At 34.4% G+C, this 18,145-nt stretch overlaps 1 protein-coding gene across 1 annotated transcript in view; it reads left to right on the forward strand.

Moving 5' to 3' along the window:
• GALNT13 (polypeptide N-acetylgalactosaminyltransferase 13) overlaps positions 1-18,145 on the forward strand; it is a 551,077-nt gene that overhangs the window by 343,431 nt on the left and 189,501 nt on the right. The window contains exons 7-8 of the mRNA XM_044242085.1: positions 579-749; positions 14,400-14,517. Coding sequence (XP_044098020.1) covers positions 579-749; positions 14,400-14,517 — 289 coding nt within the window. The remainder of the gene's footprint in view (positions 1-578; positions 750-14,399; positions 14,518-18,145) is intronic.

Consider the following 18,145-nt stretch of genomic DNA (forward strand, 5'->3'; position numbering starts at 1 on the left):
GAGGAGACATTTACTTACACTGATGATCATGATTTTCACGTTGCTCTGTTTGTTGATTTTTACTTGTTTGTTTCTATAGTAGGTATTTTCTCCAGGAAAAAAAATGCAGAACTCTTTAATCTAACCTGCCCCCTTTGAGATTCAAAATACCAGGTCTAATTTGCCATCATCCACTCTCTGCTTCTGCGTGCTGTTTTTTTTGTTTCTTTCAGTGAGCTCTAGCTAAAATGATGCACAAGATCAAAGTAGAGCTACTAATCATGCTGTGGGAGGAGGTTTTATGAAAAATAGACCACGTTCATCCTGCTGAGTTAGTACTTAGAATGCGTTTGGAAATCAACTGGAAGACCAATTAGTATATTTGATTAGATTATAAATGATAGAATGAAGTAGAGACTATAAGCAAGATGTAGTAAAAGGAAATGACTTCCATTGAGAAAGAGAATAAAATGAAAATAAAGTCATATTAAAGTCACAAAATGATTGAATTTCAGCTTAATATCTATACTGAGTCTGAAGAAGTTAATGTAGTATTTAAACTAATACTCATATGTAAACTGGTTTTGCTTTTTCTGCAGGAAAACAGTTGTATGCCCCATCATTGATGTGATTAGTGATGATACCTTTGAATATATGGCTGGGTCAGACATGACTTATGGGGGTTTTAACTGGAAACTGAATTTCCGTTGGTATCCTGTTCCCCAAAGAGAAATGGATAGGAGGAAAGGAGATAGAACATTACCTGTCAGGTATGTAGTGTATATCTTCCAAAGGATAGTATGTGTGTTTCTGTAATAATTAAGGAGTATTGTAAATCTGTGCTCTCATTTTTAAGTCTTTTAAAAGCATTACTTTTTGTTCATATACACATTTGCATGATCATTGCTTACATGATAACCTAAGAATCAGTGACAATATTAAATTTAGTTTAAATTAGCACAGGCAAATTTAACTATTGGCAGAAGTGCCAGATTTCTTTGGAAACTTTGTATATTCTGATACATAGAATATATTTATTGTGGATTTTCTATCTGAAAGTCTTGATGCTTCCAGTAAATATGTATCTTACCTAAATGCATATGCTTTATAAATAGAGATATTCTCAAAATTGAAATAACCAAAAATGTTTTGTCAGATACTCTAAATTTACCAACCTCAAAGAACTATCTTCCCTATGGATACAAAAGAAAGATCCATTTGGAAAATTCTAATATATTAACAATTATGAAGGATTTATTTTTGTTCTAAATTAAGTAAAAATAGCTACTTAATTTGAAGTATTGATTCATAAAATATGTTTGCTATTAATACAAAATAAGAAATATCATGTGTATCTTTAATTGTCCAGATAAGAATTACTCAGTGTCTTAACATAAAATGATCACCTTCTTATTTTAACATATTATTGTGTACCTCTTACCTGCAACCAAAAATTGATTTCCTAACAATATATTTGAGAGGGAGGGTCACTAGTTTTGCTCTTTAAAGATTAATTTGGCAAATTGTGATTTAGTTTCATTCCAAAACAATATATATGACCCATTATCTAAACAAGGATGTCTCCTAACCTACTGAAAAAATGACTTACCCATTGGCAAGACTGATTACCTAGTGAATGAATTAAAGTTAACTCTAAAAATTGGCTCATGAAAGAGAACAGCTATTATCAAACAGTTAAAATTGGGATAGTTAACCCTCTTAAGGAGATAATTACTACATCAAAGAGAAAAAAATGTGGCTCTGAACAGTTTCATAAAGACATGAAGTTATTATGTCAGTGTTTAAGTATAACTTAGTGGTCTTTAAATCTTGCTATAACCTTCACATTCACCAAGTCTTAGCGATCATTGCTTTTAACAACTTGAGGAAAGACAGGCACTTTTATTACCATTGTTCATTAGAAATCCTATTTTTCCAGATCATGGTTTCATTTAGTGTTAGCTGATTTTTCAGCTTTTAAACCTATGTCAGAATTTTCAGGATACTTGACCAGTACACTCAAATATAATGTGTTTATTCATTTGAGAATGAAGTTTGAAAGAATGTAATTTTTTAAAACACATTGGCAAAAGACATGCTTTATTTAACTTTTTTTTCTCATAAGAGTGAAAAGGTAGATAGATATTCAGAGTTACCCAACATTCACAGTAAGAAATTGTTGATCTCATACACAAAAGTAAAGATCTACATAGAAATTGGCCATTATTTCTCATCTTTCACCAGTTAAAAAAAGGAAATATCCAGCTTGCTGTGTTTTAACCACAGTTTACATGTTTTTACTATAGTAACATGGAGACCCAATAAAATTGAAGTATACTATATCTGTTTTTCTCAGTAATGACACAGTATTTCACTTTATAAAGTGCTGAGGGAGCTGAAACAAGAGAAAGAGAGAAACCTCAGTCTTTGCTGAAGTTCCAGATTTTTATGGCAAAAGGTTAATTAATTCACAGCCTGTGTTGTAACAGCCTGCAGGTAATTTTCATCAGCATAGCTGTAATGTGAACTTTCTTTGTACTTGTAATCTATTACTCGAAGACGTGATCATTTTTCTCACATTCGTACAAACAGATAAATCATTCTAGGTGTTGAAGATGATTTTTTTCCCTACTTGATTAACAGAATTCTGAATAGCTAAAGTGATTAAAATGAGGTTGAAATTTTAGCTTTTTTAGCAGAATGCCTCATTTAAAATGTCAGTTATGACAGAACTTTCGAGTGACTATAATTGGCTAGTTAGTCATCATTTAGAAATACAGTCATGCATCTGCATACATAGAGAACCAACTTGAACTTGTGACCTAACCTTAGCTATACCACATTTAAACTAAACTTTATAATGGTTATACATATTATTCTATTGTCAACTTCTGGGCTTTGATATTTTCATTTTGATACTAAGTGAAGTTTGTAAAATACTTGGTATTTGTGAAGTTATGAGTTTGGAATAATAGCACACATAACCGTGAACATTTAGTTTTCTTAAATCAGTAAACTCTTCCTTGACATTTTAGCAGTCATATTATATGATTTTTAGTAATATCTCAATTATATGTGCAACAATAGAGTAATCAAATTGTTAAACCAGAGGTCATAAACCAGGAGCTTATGTATCAGACATGCTGTGTAGATGTGGGTTTTGTTTTTTGGGTTTTTTTTTTTTGGCATACATAGTGTTTTACATTTTAAAATATTACCAATATTAAAAAAAATGTTTTATTAACATACAGTGTATTGTTTGTTTCAGGGGTACAGGTCTGTGATTCATCAGTCTTAAACAATTCATAGCACTCCCCATAGCACATACCCTCCCCAATGTCCATCACCCAGCCACTCCACCCCCCCACCCCCCTCCCCTCCAGCAGCTCTCAGTTTGTTTCCTGAGACCAAGAGTCTCTTAAGGTTTGTCTCCCTCTCTGGTTTCGTCTTGTTTCATTTTCTTTCCCTTCCCCTATGATCCTTGTCTTGTTTCTCAGATTCCTCAAATCAGTGAGATTATATGATAATTGTCCCTCTCTGATTGACATATTTCCCTTAGCATAATACCCTCTAGTTCTAGCCACACCACTGCAAATGGCAAGATTACCAACATTGTAAAAATAAGATGTTCTAAGTAAATGTATGAATTTTTATCTATCCTTGAAAAGTCAGATCTTGCGATAGTGGTCTTGTTTTCCTACTTTGTCACCATCAGGTGGGGTTGAGTAAAAGTTACCATTTAGAAATAGCCTAAGGGGTGCCTAGGTGGCTCAGTCAGTTAAGCATCTGCCTTCAGCTCAGATCAAGATTCCAGGGTCCTGGGGTCGAGCCCTGCATGTGGCTCCCTTGCTCATCAGGAAGGATGCTTCTCCCTCTGCCTCTGCCTGCTGTTCCCCCTCCTTGTGCTCTCTCTCTCTCTCTGGTATGTCAAATGAATAAATTAAAAAAAAAAAAAAAACTTCGAAAATAGCCTAAGGATTTACCTTAGTCCCCCAACCCCTTTTCTTGTGTGTTCCTGAGGTTGAGGCTGAGGATCAGTGTCCATTTGCCACCATTCTTTTTTTTTTTTTTTTTAAGATTATTTAGTTAGTTAGTTAGTTGACAGACCAAGATCACAAGTAGGCAGAGAGGCAGGCAGGGAAAGAGGAGGAAGCAGGCTCCCCACTGAGCAGAGAGCCTGATGTGGGGCTCTATCCAAGGACCCCAGAATCATGACCTGAGCTGAAGGCAGAGGCTTTAACCCACTGAGCCACCCTAGTGCCCCCATCTGCCACCATTCTTGCTTAAAGAAATGTTTCTCGGTAACTGTCCCAGTCAAGCTTGTTGCAACTAATCAACTTCACATGTTGACTTTATTTGCCTCGCTATAATCTTTTAAATTTGTGACCTTGACTTAGAGGCTACTGCCTGGGAAATGATTGACTTGGAAGCTCATGAAACATGTTAGCCCTGCATGAATATGCATCTCCATGACCTAATGGATTAGGGAACCAGTAACATAAGTTACATGGTAATGCAGATAATTCCCTAAATCATTTCATTACGTTGGGGGTGTATTATGCATTTTGCTAGTATGTATCTTTTTTTGAGGTGATATGGTTCAGGCTACTGAAGTGAGTTGGATTATGTATGCAAATGTGCATGCCTCCCCACTGTGGAGCCCTGTGCTAGGTTCTGCTCATACAAAAATGAATCTGGCTATCTCTGCTCTGAAGTGGCTCTCTGGTGCTGGCCATTAGATGCTGGACAAGGGAATGGGGAGAGCCTAAGTGGCCAGAGCGCGGATGCACAGGAGTTACACTACATCAACTGCTAGAGCGGTATGTGCTTCTAGAAGAATCTGGCTTTAATCTTACTGATTGATTTAGTTTCTTAATTATGCCCTGTAGTATTCCTCAATAAATAATTACAAAGATAATAGTTTCTACTTTAATTTCTCATTGATTAAAATAGGTTACTTTATTAAAAAACCTACTAGTTATTTATCAAGTCTATATAGCTTTCTTTACTCTTTCTGTCTGCCTTATGGACTCTTGTACATTTAGTCATTATTAATATTCTTGACATGACTTTTTTCATTCTTATGTGGAATACCATATTCAGGATCTTCCTCAGGTAAAATAAAAGTGTTAGATTTGCTTCTAATATTTGCTCTCATAACAAATCAAACATAGATATAATGATGAATTTTATTTCTTACACATTTTACTTACTTAGAGATCCCTTTTTATTAACATTTGTCTGATATTATATGTTTATTTTTCTCTCAACTGGAATTAGGAATTTGTAAAGAAGATAAAATTAATTAAACATTATTAATAACATCTCAGATTATAATTATTGTTCCTTATTTTGAAAAACTCATAAGATGTTCACATATATTAGTTCCTGTAACCTTCTAGTGTGATATCATAGAGGAAGCATTGAGGCTGGCTTAGAAGGATCTAGGTTTTATCTGAAGCTCCTTCGATTGGGAAATTACCCATTCTTCTCAGCTATGAAAAGGAATATTATTCCCTGTTTTGCTTAACTTGTGAAGTGTTAACATGTTAAATGAGAAATATATTTGAAAGGAGTTACTTTAAATTTACTTCTGAAAATGTAAGTAACAAATATATGTGTTCCTAAATAAATGTGACAAGTATCTAAAGATATAAAGAAGCAGAACACCAATGAGCCACCTCTTTTAGTATTTCATTATATTTCCTTCCAGAGAGTTTCTTTTCAGATAGATAGATTTTTCCATAATTGTTTTTATTTATTTATCTGAGAAAGAGAGCAAAAGACCAAGAGAAAGCAGGAGCAGGGGGAGAGGCAGAGGGAGAATCAGGCTCCTTGATGAGCATGGATCCCAATGTGTGGCTTGATCCCAGGACCCCAAGAACACAACCTGAGCCAAAGTCTGATGCTTAACCAGCTGAGCCACCCAGGTGCCCCAGATTTCTCCACAATTTAAAAATTGATATATTATTGTTTTTCTTCCAAGCCATTAATTTTTTTTCAAAAATAAAAAATGTTAATGGCTGCTAGCATCTCAATTATTTAGCTTTTTAATTTTTTAAAAAAATTTATTTATTTATTTTAGAGAGAGTGAGGGTTGAGAGAGAGCCGGGGTTGGGCAGAGAGAGAGAGAGAAGGAGAGAGAATCCTAAAACCGACTCCCTGCTGAGCATGGAGGCATGACATGGGGCTCAATCCCAGGACCCTGAAATCATGATCTGAGCCCAAATCAAGAGTCGGTCACTCAGCAGACTGAGCCACACAGGCACCCCAGCTTTTTTATTTCTTATAAACCCAATTGAGAGGTTTTTTTATGCTTAATTTTGCCAATTTTGTCTTCTGATTTTTTGCATATAATGTGGTCTTTTTAGAATTATTGCAATTAAGAAATATGAAATTTGTTTTAATATGTTGATACCTTTTGCCAGTTTGAGTCCCCCCCCCAAAAAAATTATCAGGCCCTAATTTATAGTTCTTCTAGTAAGTATAATTTTAAAAAAACACACTTATTTTATTCTATAAAATGTTTTACAAATGAGACACAATATTTTCTATAATTTAATAGCAACTAAGAATGTATTGCTGGGGCTCCTAGGCTAAGAGGTGGGACATCAGGTGGCTCAGTCAGTTAAGCATCTGCCTTTGGCAGATTGGAGGGACAGCAGGGACCCATGATCACCAGGTCCTAGGATCCAGTCTCGCATCCAGCTCCCTGCTCAGTGGGGAGTCTGCTTCTCCCTTTCACTCTGCCTGCTGCTCCTCCTGCTTGTAGTCTCTCTTTCTCTCAAATAAATGAATAAAATCTATATATATTGCTTAATTTTTATCTGTCAGATGTTCTCTATTAGATTTTTCCCAGGCCAATGAAAATACATTTTACATTGGAGGAGAGAAGCAAAGAATAATCTCAAATCCTGTGAAACACTTTTGTACAATAGAAGATACTAACGCAAAGCACAGGGAAGGGTCAAAATTATGGGATGAACAAAAACTTTGAAGGAAAAAGTTTGAAGGAAAAACTTTAGAATGTTCCAACTGTTCAACATTCTTCTTTAACTCATGTTAAAATCTAATGTACATTCATTTTGAAAGAAAAAAATTGCACCTTATGTGGAGTATATGAATCTATGTTTTCAAGAAAATAGCACATGTATATTATATTATTTCCTAATAGTTTAGAAGATAATTTATAAGACTTTCCTAGCATTCTGTTGAGATAAGATGAAAACAAGGTATTAACCAAAACATTTAAAAACATCTGGCCCCATTGTTTATTTTGACTCTTCCTACGCATAAAATGAAAGTAAAGGAAAGATAACAAATTTGCACCAATTACTGTACATCCTCGTGGAAGCCTAGGGTTTTATCAGGTTGTGAGGATTATGAAAAAGGATTAAGGAAAAAGGAAAAAAATAACTTTTGCTTTCCTGATATAGAGGTCTTTAAGCACAAACTGAAGTATTTCATTCCATATACTTGTTGGTAAATGGGATCTTCGGCAGCAAAGCAAGCCATTTGCCCATACTAAGCAGAACTTTTCTCTTCTTCTTTTTTTTTTCTTTTTCTTATCCTTTAAAAATAGCTTTAAAACTGTTTGTGTGTTCCATAGACTAAAGGATTGAGTAGGTTTCCTTGTTCAGAGCTTAAACCAGGGTGGGCTCTTAAAGTGGCAGTTTCTTCTCTACCAAAGCTGCGTCTTCTTACTCAAGTCTATATTCAAATGAGTATCATGATGTGCAGTATTTCACTAAACCCCATTTCTGTTCTCTATAAAAACCTTGAAATACATTCAACATTTGATTACTCATCACTCTAATAAAATCATAGTTACACTTTTACTTCCTTTCTGTCTCTTCTGCTTTCTATACTGGGGATAGTAGAGAGAAATTCACAGCATCTAATTTTCCTTTGGTTTCTAAACCTGCAAAATGGCTAACCAAATTATATTTTATAATTTTAAAAAAATGGAGATTGTATGAGTATTTCAGCTGTTTATGCCTCACATTTGTGTAAATAATAAAATTTTTATGTCTATAATTTCTCTTTATTATGGCTTATAATATATATGAGAAATGTTATTAACACAGAGCTAAATACTTACAGGCTAGATGTTGTGTTATTTGATCATTGAAAATCACAGCTTGAAGCTGACCTATAGTCTCTCAAATCTTTAGATTTTTTTTTCCACAGAGACCTTACTTACTTGCCAAGTAAGATGAATAGAATCCTAATATATTAAAGGGAAAGACTAGTGAGAAGATATGATGTTTCAATAACTTTGAAATAAAATGCTCTGAAGAGCAGTGCTAAAATTCATAGGAAAACACGGTGCATATATTTGGGCCTTGAAATCAGGAAAAGTGTATATCTAATTAGCTACTTCAAATTCTTTGGTGCATATGGATACATTGAGAGATGACTAATTGGTAGATAGGGAGAGAGGTATGTAGGGAGAGGGAGAGAGAAAGGACGGAAAGAAAAAAGAAGAGATGGGAAGGAAAGGAAAGAGAGGAGAGAAAAGAGAAAACAGAGGAAAAAGAGAAAAGAAAGATTGTTTCCTTAATTGGGCTACTGACTATTTGGAGGCTCTGGAACAAGTCATTTGAACACATTGCAACTAAATTTGGTTGACCAGATCTATACGAATTTTAAAGTTCTAAAATACTATAATTCTATTAAAATTAATTAGATTCTGAAAGTAATTTTTAAAAAGCTGATTACAATCCAGCCAAACACAAATGTTGTCTCTTCCTTATTAAAATTAATATTTAAAATGTATTGTTCTTGTTTTGTTCTGGTACTACTCTAATAGTGTTATATCCATTAATACATATATCCTCCTTTTATAGATGTTCCTATTAATAGCTAAACACTTTGAATACAGGAAGATAGTTAATAATAGATTAAGCTGGAACACAGAGTTTAAGTGGCTTACCAAAGGTCACACTGTGGGGTTGAGTTTTAACCCTAGTCAGTTTAGATACAAGTCTGTGCTCCTAAAAAGTAACCTTACCCTCTCTTGAGTCTCCTGTGATCTCCGCTTTTTACACATGTGGTGTTGATCCTAGTGTGATATAATTGACTTACCATCTTATTGGTGAAAATGTAGACATCACAGTTTAGCATTAATGAATAATCAGATGTGTTTTGTCATAATTTCTTTAACTTTGCCGACTTCTGGTGAAATACTTCACTGTTTTTCCATGCCAAATCCTTACTTTTTGGAATCCTTTCCTATAGTCTACATTGTGACAAAAAACTTTGTGTCTTTAATTCTAAAATACTACCAAGCTCAATCCCCAAAACTTCTTCTAGATGATAAAATCCTGGAATGACCTCAGGCATCTTTGTTACTTATCAGTTTAGTAGATGTGAAGAAAGAATTATTTTTGTAATTTTGGAAATGAAGTTGCAGGTGATTTTAACTTGCAAATAGTTTGCTTTGTGGGTGTGGGGATACATGCTTATTTGTTTATTTTACTTATTTAACAAGTATCTATTAATAGTCTAATAATATTAAATATATTAGCTATATATATAAAGGTGGCAAAATACATGCAGAAGTAAATGTAATACTCAAAAAAAAAAAAAAATAAGTGCCTTGAGAGAGAAAGAGACTGAGGGCTATTGAAGGAGGCAGAAGGGGAGGATTATATCCAGATTGGAGGGACAGCAGCTGTACTGAGGGCAGGCTGCATGGAATAGTAGTCTTTGGCCTAAGAATAGAGCAGGTTTGAACATACACGAGAAATTTCCAAAGGGAAATCCAAATGACAAGTGGATGTGGATATGTGCACCGGAGTGGGAAAGTTCCTGTTAACAGCTAAACACTTTGAATATAGGAAAATAGTTAAAAAGAAATGGAGATGATCTTTGGGTGGCAGCACATCACTGATGTCACCATAAGGAGCTGGGATTTCTATTTTTTAAGAGAAAGGGCATGCGTGAATTAGGGAGTGGGGAGGGTTAGGACCATGGGAGGCAGAGAGAGACTCTCAGATCCAAGATGAGCATTGAACCCAACACAGGGCTTGATCTCACAACCCCAAGGTCATGACCAGAGCCGAAATCAGTAGTCGGAAGCTTAACCAACGGAGCCATCCAGGCACGCCTGGAATTTATTTGATAAAATAGATACTTAAGCATCTCGTAAACAGTTTCAGAAGAGTTTTGATTTAGAAAGATTAATCTGGCTATGGTTTGTTGAGTGAATTTTGGAAGCAGGAGACTCCAGAAGCAAGAGGATTACCTTAACAGAGTTAGAAGTAAGAGGACTAAAATTGGATAGCGACCGTGATAACAGAGAGCAGAGAGTCAGAAATACTTTGGAAAAAAAAAAAAAAAAACACCAGGAAGTATTTGGGAAATGATTGAATGGGGCACAGAAAAGAAAGTTGCTAGAAAGGGGTTTTATCCTTTCGTATTGAGATTCTAGAAGGAACTAGAGGACACTGTAGGAAAAGCATACATGGAAGGATAGCACAGGTTTAGTACTATTTTGTATTCCCTGAGCAGACTCAATGGGATTTGTTTTTTAAGAAAATATCTAGAAAGTAATTAGAAAAACACAAACAATGCATAAAGAGGCAATGAAAAAAGAAAACACGGGTTTGGACTCTGCCTCACAGAGAGCACAATTAAAGGCATACAGTGAAAGAGCTCCTATAGGTAAGGAGTATAGGAAGGGGAAAGCTCCACTGAGAGGTCCTTAGGAAGACTACATATTCGGACAAAAGAAGATAATTATTAAGTACACACATCTACAAAACAGTATTCTAATTGTATATAATACTCATGTCACAAACATGGAATTAGGAACTTGAGGCAGCCAGCAAGGAAAAGGAAAAGGAAGGGATAGCAATTAGAATCATAAAGTGAATAAGGAAAACCTCTCTGGGATAAATGCAGTTGGAGTCAGGGGTGAAATGTGTTTTAAGCAGGGAGGCCGAATGTGTTCAAATGCTTCCAAAAGAAGACATTTGAAGGAAAGCCTATTGAAGTTCAGAATCAGCGGGGCCTTTTCAGAAAGAAGTTATTGTAGAGTTGGGAGCAAGATCCAGATTCCAGTTAGAAGGTCAAGAGGAGTTGAGGGAGTATGTGAGAGCATCCTTTCAATAAGGTTACCAGTGAAGGGAATAGAAAATATGTATCCCTCGTTTGAGTGAGTAGTAGGGTGGGGTGAAGAACTATTCTGGTTTAGAATAGAACTTGATTGAGTAGTACCATAAACTCTAGGGGACAGTCTAGAAACCAAAGGCGTAAAACATAAATGTAATAGTCAATGAGCAAGTGGCTGAAAGAATAGTCAGAAAAGAGCTGGCTGAGGGCAGAAGAGTGGATGTTAGCTCACAATGAAGAAGGAGATACTCTTTGCTCTGAGGCAGGAGTAAGGAAGAGGCCATGAGAAGACACAGACACATACTGAGACTGAAGGAGTTTGGAGTTCATGGCCGAGGGAATTTTGATTTTATGCATTGCCTTAATCTTCAGTTTTTTGAGACGAGTCCAGAACTTTTAGTTAAGAGTCAGTTAAAAAATGAGACAGGTGAGCAAATTAACTCAGATAAAAGGATTAGCTGTTCATAGGCTAAGCCGAGAGAATGTGGACTTGATGTATTACCAGTTGACCTCATCTTAATACTTTTTCAGTAGTTCTCTGGCTCCGAGGAGCAGAAGTAGATAACGCAAGGGTAGGTTTACCCAGACACTGAAATTTACAAAAAGAGAATTGGGTCAGTTCAGGGAAGGCCAGAGAACTTAGGATGCTAAGCTGTTTTTTTCACTGACCTGGTAGAACTTGGGAGAGCGAGTGAGAGGACAGAAAGGAGCAATTCCTGAAGGGGGTTATTATGTGAGAATGAGTAGATAAGGAACCCTAAACACAAATGTGGAATAAAAAAGTGACTGTTGCAGGATTGAAATAGGAGCAGTTAAAAAATAGAAAGTTATGTTCCTAGAGGCAGATTTCCGAATTCAACATCTTGGATCTGAAGTAGATTGAAATGGTTTTGAAATGAAATGAGGGTGTGTGTGAGAAGTCAAAATTAAGTGAAGGACACTCAAGACCAATGAATGATTATCAACAACAGTGATGACAGATTCAAAGATATACCACCTAACCTTATTAACTATTTGTTATATGCTGGGAATTGTGCTAAGTGCTTTACTTCTACTAATTCCGTTCATCTTCACCTACTGACTGTGTGGTGGGCAGTAGTCACAGCCGTTGGGCTGATTATTTTCCCCCTCCCCAGCCAATGGGTTAAATTGATTAATAGGGCTAGTCCTTACATAGGTTTTTAATTTCCTAGGTATCCTGAATGCTTAAGGTTCACACAGGCATATGCAAATAATTCATTAGGGACAGTACAGAAGAGTTAACTTAGAATAGAACATGTTGCATAACACCTGGGTATGGCTGTAGATATTATATAAGGCACAGTCTCTGGACTGTTTGAGAGAGCTGACATTGCAAATCCAAAAAAAAAAAAAAAAAATCTCCCTAGAAGCATCTGTCTTCAGAAAATACAGAACCTTTTTTTTTTTTTGAGGAATTGTGACTTAATGTTCTTATTTTTGTTACTTTTTAAGCATAAGTGAAACTTTTGAGTCATTCTTATGGTTAAATATATAAATTATTTTTGTCATTTATTATACATTTCTCATATATTTGTAGGAATTATGACCAACATTAAAATGAAATTCAATGCATTTATTTAAGCTAAATGTGTCAGTACTTGATTAGTAAATAGAGAAGTGGGTAGGCACTCTGAACTGATCATTAAAAATGCATCACTTAACATTCTTAAGCACTTGGTTGCATTATGATAAGATAATTGCAGCAATTTTTGTTCCTAGTTTCATTAAATGGACTACCCAGCACTATTACACCTTGTATAGTTATTACTGCAGAATTCCAAAACCCCAATCAGGTGAGGGTCATGGCTACTCCATAATTACCATCTGTTTGGCTGTGTTAGTGTTTCTCATTATAACTCAGAAGGTCAATGATACTGTTCATGATAGCAAGGCAGCAAGACCAGAAGTAATAAAATAGTTCTGAGACTAAGGAGGCTCTGCTACTCCAGCTGATGGACAGTTAATTGCTTGAGTATAAAACAGTGAGAGCACTGGGAGAAATAGAGAACTTTGCAATATGGTCGATATCCAAGTACAATATTATTTGGTGTTTTTTCAATAAACTACATTGTTCAGTTAGAGGACACGAGCGTATCCTGTGGCAGAAGAGAATATAATCTTGAGAAAAACGTTTGTTCTTGTTTTTTTTTTTTTTTTCCCACAATCTCAGACTATTTGGATGAGCATTCCAAATCCCTTAGACCTGCATTTCTCCTCTTCAGCAGCACATTAGAATCACCAGGGGACTTGACGCATTATGAAAGATGGCGCCCCACCCCAGGCCAATTAAATCTGAATCTGTGGAGAGCAATACCCAAGCATGGAAATGTGTTTTTTAAAGGTGTTTCGGGGGCCTCTAATGTGCTAGGAAGGTTTAAAACCTCTCTTCTAACAATTAACATTAAAAAATAATAATTGTCAGTATAGATAGATTCATTTGTGAAAAACTAGAATTTTCTATTTTAGTTTCAATTTATATGGCTTATATAGGAAGACTTGCATAGTTCATACATTAACCTTTGATTAATCTCTTAAAATTAATTAAGTAATCCTTTATAAACTTAACATCTGATGTCTCAGTTCCTATAGAGAAATTTCAAATGTGAGAGTCGAAAGATATTTATTCCTAGGAAAAAGTTTTAGATGCTGTGCAAAATGTTCTTTTTAATCAAATGGGATTTGTGTCTATCCATAGGGTTGTGTGATTAACTTTATCATTTTACTTGAGTAAAGAGAAAAATAAGTGAATAGATGTAAAGCTCTTACCTTTAAAAAAATATTTCTGTAGCTATTGTTAGATACTTATTGCCTATAAACATTTTATAGTGTTTAATATTTTTATATTTAAATAGATTATAGATCATTTCATAGAGAAACCATTCCCACAGGTTTCTAGGATTCACATTAAAATTATGTCTAATTAGGTGACAAAAGATCACAACTGGTAAGGCTAAGAGCAGTAACTTCTCTTCACTATGCCTTTCGGAGGGAATATAGATGCCTCCCTCTTAAGTGGTCAGTGTACCTTCCATATTATCTATTTCTCACTGGTAAGAAAAATAGAGACTAATCTAAATTTAGTTTTATAGAAAATGTGAAATAAAATGCTACTTACCAATTTTAAAACCTTTGGCTCCTTGGCTTTATGTTTCCAGTTTGAGATTTTTGAGTACTATTTTTTTTTTTTATTTAAAATGTCTCAAAACTATTTGCTATAGTCTCATTAAACTCCACACATTGTTTTCAAAAAATATTCTTTTCTTTTTGTTTTTTTCAACTAGGACCCCTACTATGGCTGGTGGCCTATTTTCTATTGACAGAAACTACTTTGAAGAGATAGGAACTTACGATGCAGGAATGGATATCTGGGGTGGAGAGAATCTTGAAATGTCTTTTAGGGTAATTCCATTTTACTTTATTTTTTTAACTCTGAACACACTATGCTGTAGCATGCACATATAGACCCAGTAATTTACTGTCAAATCTTTTTTTTTTTTTTTTGTGAAGTGATGCAAGTTACTGATCAGTTGGTCATTTTGATACTTATTTAGAAGATTTGCTAGAGTCTTTTTGCATGCAATATTTACTATTAAATGGGAAATTATAGCTCTTTTTAAAGTTTTCAAAAATAATTCTTTTATTCATGTGCAAAGACATTAGGGTTTTCAGTTTTTAAAATAAAGAAGGGCTTTATTTTTTTAAATAAAGCATTACCCTTTAAAATCACATTGTGTTTTTGAACTGAAATTTGGAAGTATTTATGTTACCTGAATTTGCAGGTGCTTCCTGAGGTTATTTTCAAATACCTTTAAGAATAACCTGTGGTCAAAGGAACTCGGGATAATTCTGCAAGTAGCATGATTGATTTCACAATTATAGACATTAGTGTTTGATGATTCAGTTTGAATAATGCAAATTCACTTATTAAAAGGCCTTCCAAGCAAATGAAAAGTTAAGGATTAATCCTTCATGCATATGATATTGGAAAGCATATGAATAATTTTTATATTTTATTATATATAGAAATCTAAAAAGCAGACACATAAATGTGCCCTCATGCTAACAGATGATAAGTGCTAGAATACTGTTTTTTCTTCAAACCACATATATTATTATTTTTAAATGAATTCAGTTAATAATACTGTTGTTTTCTTTCTTCGTTGAATTTAACATGAAATATTCAAAACACTGTATTGATTTTGCCAAAATCATGTAATAAAATGATTAGAGTTTAGATATAATTATCTGTGAAGTGCAAGAGTTATAGCTTTTAGTTTCTCATTTAGAAAGTAAAGTTTGTTTTTCACTAACAAAATATAATTATATGATGTGTAAGAAAAGTAAAAATTTGAGAATAAGAATTACTTTGAATTTATGTAATGCGGAATTTGGTGGATCTCAGTAATCTGAATTATTTTAGAACCACTAGAATGGCCTTCTTATACAGTTTTTTTTGCCTATAAACCTTCCTTATAGCCAAATGTCTGAGAACATCATTAGCTAATGGAGTTTTGTTCTTTCCATATTTGCTTATGTACTTACAGTCAGATTAGAACTTGCCCCACGAGATTTAGCACCATACTCAGGAATGTCTTCTTGACATCAGGCACATTATATATCTTTGCATAACCTTTAGGGACATTTGGGGACCCTTTTCACTTGGTGTAGTTCTCAAAGTGCAGAAAATAAGAGATAACGGTTAAAAAAAGAACAGAGGAGTGGAAGGAAGGAAGGAAGGAAACAAGGAATGAAGGAAGGCAGTATATTCAAAAGTTGAACAAAAAATTTTCTCTTACCCTGAGATGTAGGAATGAGAGTATTTACCCATTCATTAGCTGATGTTCCTTTGATGTTGTGCTGGGATTATATAAGGGAAAAAATCAATATAGCAATATTGCTATTATCTTTGATCCTATTACCTACCTTTTCTCCCCTTAACTATTAAGCTTGAATCTCTGCCAGTGGACTCCCCTTACTTTCATCACATAGCTTCCATATCAGATGGATGTTCTCTATCCAAATAATTGAAAGCTATGTTAGGGAGCAGCTTAGTGGAGTAATATGAAAAACCAGGAGAACATGATCAGAAAAGGCAACAGATACATAAATGCACCAAAAAGGAGGATTGGGGAATATGGTAGGTGAAACAGATACCAGGGGGACAGACAGAGTGAATGCAACTGGTGGCTGTAGGAATGATCAGATCCCTGGAAAATGACACAGGAGATTAGTTTTGATTGGTTGTATGAGATTACGAAGAAATAAAGCACAATAACATCCCCTTATATGTGGTTTTGCTTTCCGCGGTTTCAGTTACCTGCGGTCAACTGTAATCCAGAAGCAGATGATCTTCCTTCTGATGTGTTGTCAGAAGGTCAACAGTAGTAGCCTAATGCTATGTCACAATGCCTACATCATTTACCTCACTTCATCTCTCATATAGATATTTTATTATCTCATATCATCACAAGAAGAGGGGTGAGTACAGTACAATAATATATTTTCAGAGAGAGAACATAGTCACATAAATTTTATTACAGTATATTCTTACAATTGTTCATTTTATGATTAGTGATTATTGCTAATCGCTCACCATGCCTAATTTATATATTAAACTTTATTGTACGTATGTATATATAGAAAAAAGCATAGTATGTATAGGGTTTGGTACCATCCTTGGTTTCAGGCATCCATTGGGGGCTTGGAAAATATCACCCATGAATAAGGGGAGACGACCATAAAATGTGACTGATTCGAATATTTTTAAATGAACCACTGGCTTCAGTTTCCATATACTTCTTATAGAAACGAAGTATTTATTTTGCTTTCTATTAGACTCTTCTCTTTCTATGACTTGAATGTAAATGTGTTTTTGATATTTAATACTCTAGCTGAGGAAGATACTGAGTAAGAGAAAATGCTAGGACAGTACATTACAAAAAAATGAGATTCTCCCTTCAGAATAATTTCATGAAAAGATATGTGACCTAATGAAATGATAATATGTTGAGGATTTAAAATCAGAAAACCTGAGGCTAATATCCGGGTCAATCATTATGCAACAGACATATGTTTAGCATGTAGTATGTGCTATACACTTTTCAGATGCTGAGGCTTCAAAAATGAATAAGGCATGATGCTTTTACTCTCCAAGAACCACATTTCCTTGACAGAGATAGATAGGTATTATTGACAGTAAAATGGGATGATTCGTTTTTAAAAAATCTGCATGAGATTTTCTTGACTTTGTCATATTAGTATAGGGAAATCACTCAACCTCCATTGTGAAAAGGTGAATAAAATAATAGTGAAGTTAATATTTTGTAGCTCTAGTCTGTGTAGGTAGGATAAGTAAAAACCATAGAAAAATTAAGAGCTTATAAAATATTAGCATTTTATCTGGCCCTAAGGAGTTCAAGATAATCCAAAAGAATGTATTTGTGTAGATTTATTTATAACAGTAGCACTTGGCTTTTGATACCCTAAGTATTATAAGTACTGAGAGGTGTTGAAAAGGAGATGAAAACTAGAGACCTCCTAAGAAAGATACATCTTACCTCTTATACACAATAAATTTGAATATGGTTTCAGAGGGTTGAAGAATCCCTTGACTTCTCAGGATGAATCTCTTTAGCATAAAATAATAGTGACTTGTAATACTTATAAAGCTTATAAGTGGAATAGCTGAGAATTGAACTCTGGCATTCTGAGATGAGTGGCTATGTTACTATCATATCACTACTTCTCCATTAAGATTTATATTTTCACATTGGGGAGGGTATGTGCTTTGGTGAGTGCTGTGAAGTGTGTAAACCTGGCGATTCACAGACCTGTACCCCTGGGGATAAAAATATATGTTATAAAAAATAAAAAATTATTAAAAAAAAGTTAAATAAATAAAATCTTTTAAAAAATAAATAAATTTTTTTAAAAAGTAATAAAAAAAGATTTATATTTTCATAACATGACAGTCTTAACAGCTGATAGTATTATCAAGAGAGAAGGGAGGAGCTAACAAGCAAATGTA

Source organism: Neovison vison, chromosome 3 (assembly GCF_020171115.1).
Source record: "Neovison vison isolate M4711 chromosome 3, ASM_NN_V1, whole genome shotgun sequence".
NCBI classification, from domain to species: Eukaryota; Metazoa; Chordata; class Mammalia; order Carnivora; family Mustelidae; genus Neogale; species Neogale vison.